The sequence below is a fragment of the Sturnira hondurensis genome, unplaced genomic scaffold (assembly GCF_014824575.4).
Source record: "Sturnira hondurensis isolate 20B ecotype Veracruz unplaced genomic scaffold, ASM1482457v3 Scaffold0020309, whole genome shotgun sequence".
Taxonomy (NCBI): Eukaryota; Metazoa; Chordata; class Mammalia; order Chiroptera; family Phyllostomidae; genus Sturnira; species Sturnira hondurensis.
Genome location: NW_028092940.1, coordinates 70,884 through 85,916, shown reverse-complemented (window position 1 = coordinate 85,916; position 15,033 = coordinate 70,884). Strand labels below are relative to the sequence as shown.

General features: G+C 48.7%; 1 protein-coding gene across 3 annotated transcripts; it reads left to right on the top strand.

Moving 5' to 3' along the window:
- The first annotated feature begins 124 nt into the window (after positions 1–124).
- Positions 125–11,291, top strand: TMEM176B (transmembrane protein 176B). Of its 3 annotated transcripts, XM_037029485.1 has the most exons (8): positions 137–237; positions 958–1,060; positions 6,533–6,744; positions 8,492–8,602; positions 8,949–9,005; positions 9,258–9,467; positions 10,420–10,539; positions 10,971–11,291. In XM_037029485.1, the coding sequence occupies exons 3-8, from the start codon at positions 6,541–6,543 to the stop codon at positions 11,058–11,060; spliced, it is 792 nt and encodes a 263-aa protein (XP_036885380.1). In that variant the 5' UTR covers positions 137–237; positions 958–1,060; positions 6,533–6,540; the 3' UTR covers positions 11,061–11,291. The 3 variants fall into 3 exon arrangements, with proteins under 3 accessions (XP_036885378.1, XP_036885379.1, XP_036885380.1); XM_037029483.1 differs by lacking the exon at positions 958–1,060 and having other exon boundaries at positions 125–237; XM_037029484.1 differs by lacking the exon at positions 958–1,060 and having other exon boundaries at positions 132–237; positions 6,536–6,744.
- The last annotated feature ends 3,742 nt before the right edge of the window (positions 11,292–15,033 follow it).

Below are 15,033 nucleotides of genomic sequence, written 5' to 3'. Positions count from 1 at the left end.
GTACATGCTCTGTGTTCTCCATCTAGACCCATGATCTGCTCAAGACCAAACCCCCCCAGGAGGGCCCCTCTGCCCCTGCTGTTTTCTGGGAAGTTGTGAAACTGAAGGTCAGGTCCTCCCCAACTCCCCTCCCCCCTTCGTCCTGCTCTTCTCCCTCCCACTGCGCAGAAGGTTCTCAGCGCCCGGCCAGCCTCCCCAGCCCTGCTCCGTAGGGTGCAGACTTCCAGGGGACAGCAGGTGAGCAGGGACCTCACAGTTCAGGTGGCCCCTCACTGCAGGATCTCTGTCTGTCCCTCAGTCCTGCAGACCAGTCCCTAAAACCCCCATCCAGTCCCACAGGATGCCATTCTCCTAGCCTCTACCGCCAGGTTTCTGGTTCCCATAGGATTGTCTGGGAGCAGAGGGATGTAACCCTAGAAAAAGGCTGGGGAGGGAGGTGGGGTCTGTGCTTGGCCACGGCAGCCTGGCACTGCCTCTTTCTCGCCTCTACCAGGACGTCACACCTTTATTCTCGGTGGGGGCAGGGTGGCTGAGGCTCAGCAGGTTTGGTGGTGAGAGATCCTTCCAGAGTGAAGCCCGAGTGGGTGGCCCAAGGTGTTTCTGGGATCCCAGTCCCCTCTCCCCAGCTCCAGGGGTGCTGGGAGAACCTGGGTAGCAGGGAAGAGCCCACAGCCAGGAATCCGGGTCATACGGGTGGGGAATCTTCACTGCGATGTTTGGGGAAGAGTAGGGGGCCAGGCTGATCTGGGGGCTACGGTGGGGTGGGGTGTCCAGGGGGCTCATAGGGAGCTGGAGCTCAGGATGCATTCAGGGCTGTGACATGATGCTGATGCTCGGATCCCCTGAGAAGATGTGGTTGGAACCTGGGCTGGACTTCCTTGCTTGTGTCTGTGAAAAAGTGGGAACTTCCCTGGGCATCTGCAGAATTGTCAGCTACCTGTGCTTTGTACTTTAAAGGAGGCCAGGTCCGTGACAAGGGACCCACTCTCAAAAGCACACAGAGTACAGATAGAAGAATTTAGGATTATTGTCATTGCTGCTGTCATTAGAACTGTTATAGGTAATTGTTTTTTAAAGGGAAGGAGAAAGAGAGGGAGAGAAACATCAGTGTATGGTTACTTCTTGCACACACCCCGCTGCAGGCCCCATTTGTCTTTCTCTGACCTATTTCACTTAGCACAGTACCCTCAAGGTTCACCCATGTTGTGGCAGATGGCAAAATTTCATTCTTTTTTTTTTATAGCTGAGTAGTATTCTATGGTACATGTATACCATCTCTTCTTCATCCACTGGGCTGTTGATGGACTCTTAGGTTGCTTCCGTATCTTGGTCATTGTGAATAATGTTTCAGTGAACAAAGGAATGCATATGTTTTTTCAAATTTGTGTTTTGGGTTCTTTGGCTGAATACCCAGCAGTGGAATTGCTGGGTATTTCTTTGTCTCTTGTTATAGCCTTTGTTGTAAAGTCTATTTTTTGTCTGATATAAGTATTGCTACTCTAGCCCTTTTTGGTGTCCATTGTATGAAATACCTTTTTCCGTGTCTTTCAATTTGAAGTGGATCTCTTTTAGGTGGCATACGTATGGGTCTTGTTTGCTTATCCATTAAGCCTCCATATGTCTTTTGATTAGAGAATTTAATCCATTTAAATTTAGAGTAATTACTGATAAGTATGTAGTTATTGTCATTTTTATTTATCTTTTTAATCTTTTTTTTTCTTGGAGAAGTTCCTTTAAAAATTCTTAAACTACTTGTTTGGTGGTGGTGAACTCGTTTATCTTTTTCTTGTCTGGGAAACTCTTTATCTCCCTTTTGATTCTAAATGAGAGCCTTACTGGGTAGAGTAATCTTGGTTGTAGTTCCTTGCTTTTCATCACTTTGAATATTTTGTGCCAATCTCTCCTGGCCTGCAGAGTTTCTGTTGAGAAATCAGCTGACAGTCTTATGAGAAATCCCTTGTAGGTAGCTAACTGCTTTTCTTTCGATGCTCTTGAGACTCTCTCTTTGTCTTCAGTCTTTAGCAGTTTACTCATGATGTGTGTTGGTGTTGGCCTCTTTGGGGTCATCTTGTTGGGGACTCTCTGCATTCCTGGATTTGTATGTTTCCTTCACCAAGTTAGGGTATTTTTTCATCATTATTTCTTCAAATATGTTCTCAATCTCTTGTTCTCTTGTTTCTTCTTCTGGTACCCCTATGATGGAAATGTTGTTACACTTGATGTTGTCCATAGGGCCCTCAAATTACCCTCATTTAAAAAAATTCTTTTTACCATTCTGATTAGGTGTTTTCTGCTATCTTGTCTTACAAATCACTGATTTGATCCTCTGCTTCATGTATTCTACTGTTGAGCCCCACTAATGTATTCTTATCATCACTGTAGTCTTCATTTCTGACCAATTCTTTTTTTATGTGTTTTTTAAGATTTTATTTATTTATCTTTAGAGGGGAAGGGAAAGAGAGAAGGAGAGAAGTATCAATGTATGGTTGCCTCTCATGAGTCCCCTGCTGGGAACTGGCCTGCAACCCAGGCATGTGCCCTGACTGGGAATCGAACCGCGATCATGTGGTTCGCAGGCCCACGCTCAATCCACTGAGCTACACCAGCCAGGGCATTTTTATGTTTTCTATCTCCTTTTTTATGTTTGTGATTTCTTTGTCAAAGTTCTCACTAAGCTCATTGAGCATCCTTACAACCAGTGGTTTGTACTCTGTATCTGGTAGATTGCTTGTTCCATTTTGTTTAGTTCTTTTTCTGGTGTTTTGCTCTGTTCTTTCATTTGGGATATGTTTCTTTATCTCCTCATTTTGGCTGCTTTCCTGAGTTCGTTTCCACACATTAGGGAGAGCTGCTACACCTTCCAATTTTTGTAGAGTGGCGTTATTGCGTAGGTGTTCTATGGGGCCCAGTGGGCTAGTCTTTCCTGTCACCTAGTCTTCCCAGTCACTTGGAGCTGGGTGCTCCAGGAGTGTCCCTTGTGTGGGTAGTGTGTGTACACACTCCTGTTGTAGTTGAGCCTTGATTGATGTTGAAATGTCAATGGGAGGGACTGACCCTCAGGCCGATTGACTGAGAAGACTGGTCATGATTACCACAGAGAAGCTGTTGTGTGGGGACTGACCCCGAGGGGCAGGATTGACCTTTTTGAGGCTCTGGTGCCTGCTGAGTCTGCCCTTTTGGTGTGTCATCTGTGGAGGTGGTGGTGTGGTGTTCTGGGGTGGTCCGAAGTTGGCCACCGGGTTTGTTGGTTAGGGGACTCTTGGGAGGGGTTCCATCTGTCCCCTGCCAAGGGCTATGTGGTATGAGCTACAAAGTAATCTTCAGATTGCTGCCACTTTTGCTGGGATTAGAGGTTCCTGGGAGAGGCTAAGCTACAAACCAAGGCTGGCTGCCAGTATTGCCAGGCTTGGGGTTACTTAGTAAGAGATACTTAATGGCCTCACATGCCTAGGCCATTCAAGTTGAGTAGGGTGGGGTCTAAGGAAATCCCCAGTGTGAACAGTGCGAGCCACATTTATGGAGACTCAGATACGGTGCCCACCTTCTGGCTCTGTGGGGGCAGGGTCTCAGAAAAAGGACAATAGCTTTTGCTAGCACTTCTATCTGGGATAAATCTGCTCATTTGGCTCTCATCCTGTAGCCAGACAATTCAGTTCCTCCCTGTATGTTCCTCATTTTTTGAGCTGCTGTCTCAGCGCTGGAGCTCAGAGTGAGTTTGAGGAAGTCCATGCATGGGTCCTCAAAGAGGAACTGCCTGGGACTCTAGAAGCCTGTGTCTCCCTCAGCTTCAATCCCCACTGGTTCTTACAGGCAGACATTATGGGTACTTCTTTTCCTGGCTCTGGAACCTTGAGCTGGGGGGCCTTACATGAGGCAAGGACCACTCACTCCTCAGGAGGAACTTCTGCAGCTGAGATTTCTCCTGACTTTAAACTGCCTCACGTGGGTGTGGGACCAGCCCGTTCTGCAACTCCACCCATTCTATCAGTCTCAGTGTGGCTTCTTCTGCATATTCTTACTTACAGGACCTCTGTTCAGCTAGACCCTGGGTGGTTCTGAAGAAAAAACAGAATTATTTTATCATCTTGAAATGAGAATGTTCTTTTAAAGTGTGATGTAAAAACCATTAAGGAGACAGAGAATTTGATTGTGTAAAATGAGCGAGCCCCAGAAACAAATCACATATTGTAAAGAAATATTTGGAACTCATGCCACAGATGGTATTTTTTTTGGAGCACACAAAAACTCCTATCAAGACCAAAACAAAATAAAGTAAACTGAGGAGGACACAGGGTATGAATGGAGCACTCCCAACAGAAGGAAGAAAATGGCTTTTAGCCCTGGCTGGTGTGTCTCAATTGGTTGGCGCATCATCCCATTTAAACCAAAGGGTTGTGGCTCCAATTCCCGGTTGGGGCAAATGCCTAGTTAGGGGGCTTGGTTCCCCAGCCCGGGCATGTATAAGAGGCCACTGATCATTGTTTCTTGCACACAAATGTCTTTCTCTCTCTCTGAAATAAAAAAAAAGGAAAGGGAAATGGCACTTAAAACATTTGAAGAAACAACCAACCCCAACTCTCAGATGAGAACCTCAGATTGAAACTGTACTGGAATAGTCCCAGAGAGCAACTCAGAAGTTGCTTGGGGCCAGGGGTTGGGAGTTTACTGGACAGGGGACATTAGGAAACTTTTTGCAACATAGAAATATTCTATATCTTGAATGTAGTTGTGGGTGCACAAATGTACAGATTTATCAAGACTTGTTGAGCTATACATTTAAAAGGGAGTGTTTGATTGCATAAAGTTGATTAAAATCTACAATGCAATGTAATTTTTCTGATGTACATTTGAAAAAGATTCAAAAGTTTGTTGGCACTATCTGCTGACCAAAGGAGGGGCAGTGAACACTCTTCGATCTTGCTCCTGTGTGGGGATTGCATAGAGGGCAATATACCGAAATTACAAACACAAATTCCTATTGACCTGCCAATTCCATGTTGTGTATAAGAAAAATTAAATACCTACCTACAGGGGACTGCTTAAAAAATTATGATGCATTCAGACAGTGGAATACTATGCAGCTGTCTAAATACTGATGGAGGATTATTTAATTTTATTTATTTTATTTTACTGTCACCTGAGACATGCTTATTGCTTTTAAAGAGAGGGGGAGGGTGGAAGAAAGAGAGAGAGAGAAACAGTGATGTGAGAGAGAAATATCGATTGGTTGTCTCTTGCACATGCCCCGCCCAAAGACCAAACCTGCAACCTAGGCATGTGCCCTGACTGGGAATTGAACCTGTGACCTTTTGGTTTACAGGATGATGCTCCAACCCACTGAGCCACACTGGCCAGGGATGAGGGAGGATTATTTTAAAAACAAGGTTCTATGAACAAATCATTGTGCAGAGTAGTGTGTACAGTGTCTTACTATTTGTGGGAAAAGGAGGAAAAAGAATAATTTCACATGCTTTTGTATGCAAAAAATGTCACTGTAGGAAAATGACAATATTAGCTTCCATCTGTAAGGAAACTAGGTGGCTAGGAGAGAAGAGAGGGAGAGATGGTCTTCAAGGTATACCCTTCCACAGCTTTTGAAATTTTTAACCACATGAAACTATTATGTGTAAATGTGTAAGTACACAGTTGACTCTTGGACAATGTGGGGGTTAGGGGCACCGACCCATGGCACAGTTGAAAATTCTTGTACAAGTTTTGACTTCCCAGAACTTAGCTAAGAGCCTACTGTTGATTGAAAGAAAATCTTAGTGAAAACATAAACATTTGACTAACGCATATTTTGTTCTTGTATTATTTGCTGTATTATCACCATCAAGTAAGCTAGGGAAACAGAAATGTTATTAAGAAAATCATAAGAGCCCTGGCTGGTGTGGCTCAGTGGATTGAGGGCGGGCCTGCGAACCACATGATCACGGTTTGATTCCCGGTCAGGACACATGCCTGGGTTGCAGGCCAGGTCCTAGCAGGGGACTCATGAGAGGTAACCATATATTGGTACTTCTCTCCTTCTCTCCTTCCCTTCTCCTCTAAAGATAAATAAAGAAAATCTTAAAAAAAAGAAAATCATAAGGGAAAGGAAATACATTTATAGTATTTATTGAAAACAATCCACGTACAAGTGGATTTGAACTGGTGCAGGTGGTTAGAGGGTCAACTATACGTACTAAGTCACTGAAATAATAATACAGATTCCTTTCTTCATCCAACCCAAGACCCAAATGAGATGTCTCAGACCATTTCAGGGAGGGGCCCAGGAATATGTGTGGTGAAGACCTCGAGAGGTTGTAGCCCAGGTCGAGAGGTTGTAGCCCAGGTTGTAGCCCAACCTGTAGCCCAACCTGTAGCCCAGGCCCACTGTATTCACAGTGACATTGATACCTGCCTTGGGAAGACCCCTGGGGTTTTGATAAAGAGACATTTTTTTAATCTCTCCTTTGCCTCCTGGGGTGTAGTGTGTTCCTTGTCACCCAACCCAGTTCCCCAAACTCATTTTTGTATGTCTTCTCCCCAGCAGGCAGGATGACCCAAAACACGGTGACCGTGAATGGTGTTGAAGTAGCATCTACCCTGTCCCAGCCCACCCACATCAGCATCCACATCCACCAGGAATCTGTTTTGACACAACTGCTAAAAGCCGGGGGCTCCCTGAAGGAGCTCTTTGTCAGCCGGCGGGACCCGGGCCCTCCTAAGACTGGGATAAGCTATGGGCTGCTAGCTGGAGGGGTAAGGTGGGCTGGAGAGGAGGGTGAGCAAGCTAATGGAGGGCAGTCACTCTCCTTCCTCAGCAGGGTACAGGAAAGGAAAGGGGACTGAGTTCCCATGAGAACTCACTATTTATGCTCCATCTTGTGTGGGAAAAGAAGGTTTTGGAAGTTTCCCCAAGGAGATTTGGATGGAAAGGAATGATGGAAGTCTTCTTTGGTGCCAGGTAGGGGTGGTGGGTAGGTCAGCACAGTCCCAGCCAGAGGTGGGGGGTGGGAGGAAGATCCCTGGAAGCTGTTGATTTATTTTAATTTAACCTCTGTGGACAGTGGCCCTGTAGATAAGGCGCCATAATAAGTGCTTTGGGAAAACTCCAGAAAGAATCCCTGGGGTATGTAACCTCTACCAGGAAAACAATCGGGAAACCACAGAAATGCCTGGAATTAAAGGTAGATCAGCTAGTGTCCTTGGGAGGCAGTCCTGCAGGAGTTGGCATCTGACCTAGACCTTGAATGGAGAAGAACTCATAGACAGAGGAAGAAAAGGAAATGCAGGGGAGGTGAATGGCTGGGCAAAGAAGCCAGACCCCACAGGGAGTCCAGGCAGAGTAAGGAGGATGGGACTTCAGGTGGTTCCATTGAACAGGTATAGGGCCCTGGGGCTGAGGGCTTGCAGGACAAGGTGAGGAGTTGCCCCGAGTCAACTCCTACAGTGGGAGGGCTTTGGGTGGTTTCTGAGCAGGAGCCTGGGCCTTAGGTTGCTCCTAAGGATGACCCAAAAGGATGGGTGGATGGCCACTCCATGGCCAGGAGCTGTCCAGATAAGAAGTATGGAAGGGTCTGTACATGCGCGGTCATGGCAGAAATGATAAAAAAAAGAGGGGAGTCCAAACCCTTTGTGGACGGGGTCCCTGTGACTTGGGAATGCATGGGCTTGAGGTACAGGGGAGAAGACAAGTTGAAGAACATGCTGAGGCTCAGAGCATGGGTGGGCAGGAGGCTGGAGCCCTGGAAGTCAGGAGAGGCACGCCTTGGGGGTGCGGGGTGTCGGGGCTGGGGCTGTCATTTGGACGTGCTACTCTGAGAGGTGGGCAGAGCATGCAGGAGGTACTGTCCAAGATGCTGTGACAGTCGGGGTCTCCAGGAGGCGGATGTGAGCCAGGGTCAGGAGTGCCAAGGGTTTACTGGGATCTAATTACCTATGAAATGAAAAGGGAGGGAGCGGGATTGGGTAGGGAGGGCCATCGAACCATAACGCAGCCCTGACCAGGCCTCTGCCAGCCAAGCAGGGAGCTGGGGAGCAAAGACTGCCCACCAAGGAGATCCCTGTGAGGTGGGCGGTGGCTTAACCACTGGCTGGGTGGCCATTCCCAAAGATTGTGCCTTTGCTGAAAGATGAGGGGACCTGAAGGAGCTGATCCCCGTAGGCTGTGAGCCAACTGCTCTCCTTTCTGGAAGGAGGTCTTGGCAGCCCATCCTGGGCAGGATGATGGCTCTCTCCAGGATGATGGGGACCCCAAGGAAGAACAGAACCTTCAGGTGGGATGACCATGTGTGGTGCTTTGGAAAATGTAATGAAGGACAAAAGCCTGGCATGTCAGCGGGATTGGGGAGCACCAGGCCATGTTGCTTCATGGGTGTTAATGGAACGGAATGTTCTAGAATCATAACTGTAGAGAGGTCAAGACAGAAGAAAAGAAGAGGAGGGCAGCAAATAGGAGCTGTGTGGGCTTTTGGGAAGGGGTCTGACCTTTGACCCTGTCTGGCAGGTGATTCAGATATTGCTGGGGGCAATGAGCTGTGCCTTTGGAGTGCTTCTGTACTTCGGGCCCTGGACCAAGCTGAGTGCCTCTGGCTGCGCTTTCTGGGCAGGGTGTGTGGTGAGTAAGAAAGCAGAAGGCAAGTGGCAATTGGGCCCAGAGAGAGTCCCTCTGGGTCTGGGATGGGGATTTTGGGGAAGAGACCAGTGACCCAGAGTCCAAATGCCCTTTGCCAGGAGGAAGCTGACTGAGGGGATGAGCAAGACCCTTCTGCTCTGCATGTCCTTTAAGGCAAGGGTGGGAAGGGGGGGTCATGGTGTGGAGCCCGGGAGCTGAGCTGGGTTTCTTTGCTTGTCCCTTGGCTCCTGCTGTGCACTGGCTCTGGTGGGAACTGTCCAGGGGAAGGGTGATGTCGGGGATCATTTCAGGGGAGTAATGGGGAGGCCTCTGCTGGGTCTTCTCCCAGGCGATCGCAACAGGAGCTGGGGTCATCGTCCACGAGAAGCGCCGGAGCATCCTTTCTGTGAGTCAGGCACTTGAGGTTCCCACCTTGTTCTCTGCCCCAGCCTGGGTCTCCGGTGTTCTGCTCCGCTGTTTTGTGTCTTCTCCCCTTTGGGTCCCAAAATCCGAGATCTTTCCTGGAGGGTTGGGGAGGGTTTCCTGGGGCCAGGGAGCTGGGGAAGAGGAGGTGGTTGGAGGCTGGGACCCCCACACCACAGCTCTGACAGTCACAGAGAGAGTCTGAGAGTTGGCCTTTGGAACTTCTCTCTTTTAGGGCTGGGCGTTCCGTCTGCTTGCCCTGGTGGGCATCCCCACAGCTGTGGCTGCTGTTGCCCTCTGTGCGAATAGCATCGCCTGGGAAAACAGCATCTTCTTCTCCTCCATATGTGACTCCCTGGTCCCTACCACCCCAGCCACTTACTACAGATGGGGACAGGCTTCGTGGCAGGAGGATGGCTGCAAAAGCTTCATGCAAACGCTGAGGGTGAGAACGGGGGGTCCTGTCTCCCAGGGACCCGTCACAACCATTTGTTCCTAAGGAACCGAGCACTGGAGGGCAGAGATGGAGGCCCTTTGAGCTTGGACCTCATCCTGGGTCTTTGGTTCAGGAGGTTTTAACTGAAGCCAAAGACATTCCTTCATACCCTTATGGCATGAAGGTTCTCAGAATCAAAGGAGATGAGGGGTGAAGAGCAGACATTTAAGAGTGGATGTCATGGTTCATCCATCCGTCTTTTCTAGTGGGTGGGTGTCCTGTTGCTGCGTCACACACCGCTCTCCAAGGTAGTGGCTTAAACCTGCAGGTTATTCATACTTCTCGCCATCTGTGGGTTGAGTGGGCTCAGCTGGGCAGTCCTCACTCAGGTTTGCTCGTGAAGTCAGACATCAGTTGGGGGGGGGGTGGTGAAGTCATCTGATTGCTGGCCTGGGTTGGACATCCAGGTTGGTGCCCTCCCACGGCTGGCACCTGAGCCATGTCGATGGCTCTTGGCTGGGTGCTGAGTTGGGACCGTCAAGCAGAGAGCCTACAATGGCTTCTCCACGTGGCTGGGGCTTCTCATGTGGCATGCCAACCAGGTTTGGGCTTCGCGCATCCCACGGTGAGCTCTTTAGGAGGTTGGAACGGAAGCTGCCAGGCAGGTTCAGGGCTACCCTGCAACTGTCCTTGTGTCGTTTTCATGGTATTTTATTGGTCAGAGCACCCACAGGTCCTTCCAGATACCATGGGTGGAGAAGTAGACCCCACCTCTTTGCAGCAGGTGCTAAGGTCACATTGCAGACAAGCAAATGGTGGGATCCACTTTGGTGGGAAGTAGTTGGCCAGAGTCTGATTCTTGGAGGGGAGAGAAGTAGGGATTCTTGGAGGGTAGGATAAGGTGGTAGTCAGAGCAGAATCAGAGGGTGGACTCCTGACTTTTTTCTTCCTTTGTCTCCAGAACTTGTTCCTAGCAATCCGTATTATGCTCCTGGCTGTCTGTGTCCTGCAGCTCATTGTGTCCTTGGCTTCCCTGGGCCTGGGGCTTCGAATCTCATGTGGCCAGAGTTTCCAGCCCACGGTGAGCTGTGCTGGAGGCACTGGGGCAGAGTGGGGCCAGTTGGGGAGGCCCAGGGCCAGTTGGGGAGGCCCAGGGACAGGGATGCATGTGGGGCTAGGAACACTGCCTCTCAGAGCTCATGCCTGACCTTCCTCGACTTCTTCCCAGGGCTGGGCTCTGCCCTTGGCTGTCTGGGGCCTGGGACCCATCACTGATGGACCTGGGTAGCCCATCACCCGGGTTACTTTTGGCCCTCCAACCTCACCATTTCCCTCCTTCACTCCCACCTTCACATTGTCCCTTTCTTTGTGTCCTCCATCTCTGTCCCGCACCCCTTCCTTTGTCACTCTTTCCTTCCTCTCTCTCCTTTTCCTGATTTCAAGTCCTGTGAAGCTGCCACTGCTTCATCCTCTTCCTCCGCAAGAGTTAATTTTTACCCCTGTCTGTTTTAGGATGAGGAAGACACAGAGAAGAAGCTACTGGGGGATAATTCAATGCCTCCCTCCTCCTCCAGGAAGACCACTCCTGCCATGGTCTTGTGAGCAGCCAGAGACCCTGCCTGGACCCCTGCTTGTCCCTCCAGAGCAGTCCAGGGCCTGTGGGGATGACAGTGTCTGCTCCCAGGGCCCCTCACTACCCTGTCCTTCACACTTGCCTCTCTTTTGCCCACGGTCAAACCCCTCCTCCCTCCTCACCATCCTCACTCCAGCCTCTTCGATTCAGTGAGCACTGATTAAACAGAAACAGTTACAACGTGCACTAAAAACCAAAAAGGACACGGTCTCTCTCTGTTTGAACACGTGGCATGCCGTGACAGACCTCTGTCTGTGTCGATACATGTGGGGTTACATGAGAGCCAATCTATGACATGGAAACAGGGTCCCTACAAGATGACATGGAATTACGTTCTGCTGTGTCCCAACTAGCAAAACTGCTCTTTGTGGTGTTCAACGTGAAACGAAAATAACTCTCATATACTTAGAATGTTTTTGCCTGCTGAGATTGTCTTTAAGCAATCCCACCTTGACCTGTGGGATTTACAGAGCTATGTGGAGGGTGGAGCAAGATTCCCCCCCCTCCCTTCCCCCCTCCCTCCCTCTCTCCCTTCCTTCCTTCCTTCCTTCCTTCCTCCCCTCTTCCTTCTCCCCCTCCCTTGCAATAATTAGTGTTGTTTCTCTCTCAGCATACACACACCTATTATTATTCTTCACCTTCAGTTTAAATGATGATCAATTTTTTACTTTTTTCATTCTCTTTACACTGACACTTATGTAAATACAGAGACAGAAGCCTTCCTAAAGGGTAGGAGAGCAGGGTATGGGTGTAGCATTAAGATGGGATGATGATTCTGGTGTCCCCCCCCGCCCCAGGCCAACACAGCAGGTGACCTCTAATCTCCAGTGTGACTTCGGAGGCTGTGAGGGGAGCTTCATTATTAAGCAGGCCCACATGGGAAGAACTGGTCTTGAAGCAAAGTGGCCCAGAGCCCTACTGCCACCCACAACAAAATACAGAATCGGGGACTGTGCAGACACGTGCCAGGCATGGCCTCAGTGGAGGTGAGGGGCACGTGAGAGTGGAGGGCCCAGAGTCTGTCCCTGGGGCTCTGTGCCCACCTAGTCCTTAGAGAGTTGTACGTGAGCTTATGTAACAAAAGGTCACACTAATGAGGCAGAAATATGTTCAGAGTATTGGGTGGTAAACTGGGGTATCAGATAGGGGTTGGCAAATTACTGCCTGAGGGGTCAAACCTGTCAGCCACCTGTTGGTGTAACTAAAACTTTATTGAACATAGGACAGAGTTGAGTAGTCTTAGGAGAGAATGAATAACCCACAAAGCCCGAAATGTTTACTACCTGAGAAGCACAGGCCTAGAAAAATGGTCACATCCACAGGGCTTGTCAGGGAGAATCCAGATATGGAATAATGCTCTTGATTTGATCCCTTTGTTTTAATTCTTTTTATGAACTTGTTGACCTTAGAATTTTTTTTTTAGTTCTTACACGAGAGATATGTTTATTGCTTGAGAGAGAGAGGAAGAGAGAGAGAGAAACATCAATGTGGGAACCATCAATCGGTGGCCTCCCATAGGCCCCCCAACCAGGGATAACCTGCAACCTAGGTATGTGCCCTGACTGAGAATGGAACCCACAACCTTCTGGTATATGGGATGATGCTCCAACCAGCTGAGCCACCTGGTCAGGGCTGGGAGAGCTTTTAAGAGGCCTGAGCAAGGATCTTGCCCCAGACCGTTCACATCAGAATCTCTGCAGGTGGGCCCTGGCATTGTACTTAAAAAAAAAAAAATCCTCACCTGAGGATATGAGGATATGTTTTATTATGATTACTAATTTCTATTTGTTTTAATGATTTTATTTATTTGTTTTTAGAGAGAGGGGAAGGGAGGGAGAATGAGGGAGTGAAACATGGACTGGTTGCTTCTCATATGCCCCCAACCAGGGACTGAATCTGCAATCCAGGGACGTGCTCTGACCGGGAATTAAACTGGAGACCTTTGGCTTTGCAGGAAGATGCTCAACCCACTGAGTCACACTGGCCCAGGCTGTTTTTCTTATTTGTAGGATGTCAGATGACTCATCCCACTCCCCTGGCTTTTGTTTACACAGAAAACCTAAAATGTACTTGTCTTTTTGCAAAGCACAGTCTTGGTGGCCAAGCTGTACATATAAAGATGAAAATGACTTCATGACCTTGACTTGGGGTCAGGCAAATAGCCGACAACCTACGTATGTGCAGTAGTGTTTACTGAAGGATTTAAAACCATCCAGAGTATAAACAGGAAATGGTCCTGGATTTCTTTTCTACTCTTTGCTTCGACCTGTTCTGTTCAGTCACTGCATCTCCATTGGAGACCGGGGCCAGATTCCAGACTCCACAGCCTGGCTGTTAAAATGGTCTCAGGTCTGGTCTTCAAGACCTGCTCCTGTTCATTTGTAAAATTGCAGTCCCCAGAGTCGAAACCCCTTCCCAGAGTTGACCAGGCGGCTTGGGGAAGAACCCGTGTTTTTGGACCTCTCTCCCGGCAATGGCAGTTGCAGGAGTGGGTGGAGGGCGGTGGAGGGGGATCTGGGCTCTCTTGGCTCTGCCAGCCGGCCGAGACCTGCTGATGTCATGTGGGTGGCGTCTGTTCTTATTGTTCAATTTGGGAGGCAGCTGGGAATTTCCAAGGTTTCTGCAGGCAGCTGCCTGCGCCCATCAGAAAAACATCCCGGAAAAGTATATCCAAAGGACAGAACAGGAAATGTGGGAAGGGGCGGGCTGCCCTCCAGTGGGGATGGCCATTGACTCCTTCCTGCTGCCTGGAGCCTCATACCAAGTCAAGCACACAAAGCATTTGCAGTTAGGTTTTAGAAAACCCCCATCAACTTCTGAGGCAGGAAGAAAACATTACAGTTTGGTTTCACTCTTAGGTGCTGCTACAGACTTCTTTAGCGTGTCCTGGTTTAGTTTAACTCTTCTCTCCCCTCTCCAACGCCCCACTCTCCCTACAGGGGGGATTCTGTTTGTTTGTTTTTTAAAAGATTTTATTTCTTTTTAGAGAGATGTTAAGGGAGGGAGAGAAGGAGAGAAACGTTGATGTGAGAGAGAAACATTGATCCATGGCCCCCCAAACGCACCCCTACTGGTCCAAACACACAACTCAGGCATGTGCCCCGACCAGGAATCAAACCGGTGACCTTTCTTGTTTCAAGGAATGATGCCCAGCCTACTGAGTGAGCCACACGGGTCAGAGCAGGGCTTTTATTTTTTTTAGTGGTTTTCCTTGAAATCTTTTTTTGAAAAGCATGTGTACTTCACCAATTCTGAAGGTAATCAACATTTTTATCCTCTCTCTGAAAAATACAATGCCTTTAGAATGCTACTTGTTAACATATTCTTTTCTTGAATTTTGATATGCTTTATCAAAGCATATTGAGTTCTCTCTTGGCACACTTTAACCCCAGAAAGTAGATAGTTTCATATCTAATTTCATGCCTCTTTTGTCCCATCGAACAGAAGAGGCATGAAATAGGAGAGACAACATCAGGTCAGAAGAGGACACCCGGCCTGGTGGCCACCATTCTAACGGGACATCCACTCACAGGGGCTTTGAGAAAAAGAGCCGAGACAGGGCGACGGAGGGAAAGCAACCAAAGACTGCTGCACAGAGTCAAGGAGAGGCTGTGTTTTGCTGAATGAAATGGTCTCTTAGTGGCAAGTGTAAGAAATAGGAAAAAAACACCCCTCTTTTCCACTTACACCCATCGTCATGACATTTCAGAGCACTAAGGAAAAGGAGAAGATTCCGAAATGGACCTGAACACCTCGGGGTGGGGGTGGGGGTGGGGCTCACAAAGGTATGGAAACCAGGTTGTTACCAGACCTGAAACCAGCTGGAGGACAATCGGAGTGATGTCTGCAGAATTTTGAGAGGAGTCGATTTTGAGCTGGGATTTGTAAATGAAGTCCATCCAGCTATGGAACGAAGCGGCAGGGAAAACGATTTTTTTTTTT

What these genes read in the sequence shown, in the direction of transcription:
- TMEM176B (XM_037029483.1), top strand. Translation starts at nt 6,541, where the DNA reads ATGACCCAAAACACGGTGACCGTGAATGGTGTTGAAGTAGCATCTACC. An exon ending in CTTTCTGGGCAGGGTGTGTG is followed by an intron (nt 8,603 to 8,948) that starts GTGAGTAAGAAA and finishes GTCTTCTCCCAG; the next exon opens with GCGATCGCAACAGGAGCTGG. An exon ending in GCTTCATGCAAACGCTGAGG is followed by an intron (nt 9,468 to 10,419) that starts GTGAGAACGGGG and finishes CTTTGTCTCCAG; the next exon opens with AACTTGTTCCTAGCAATCCG.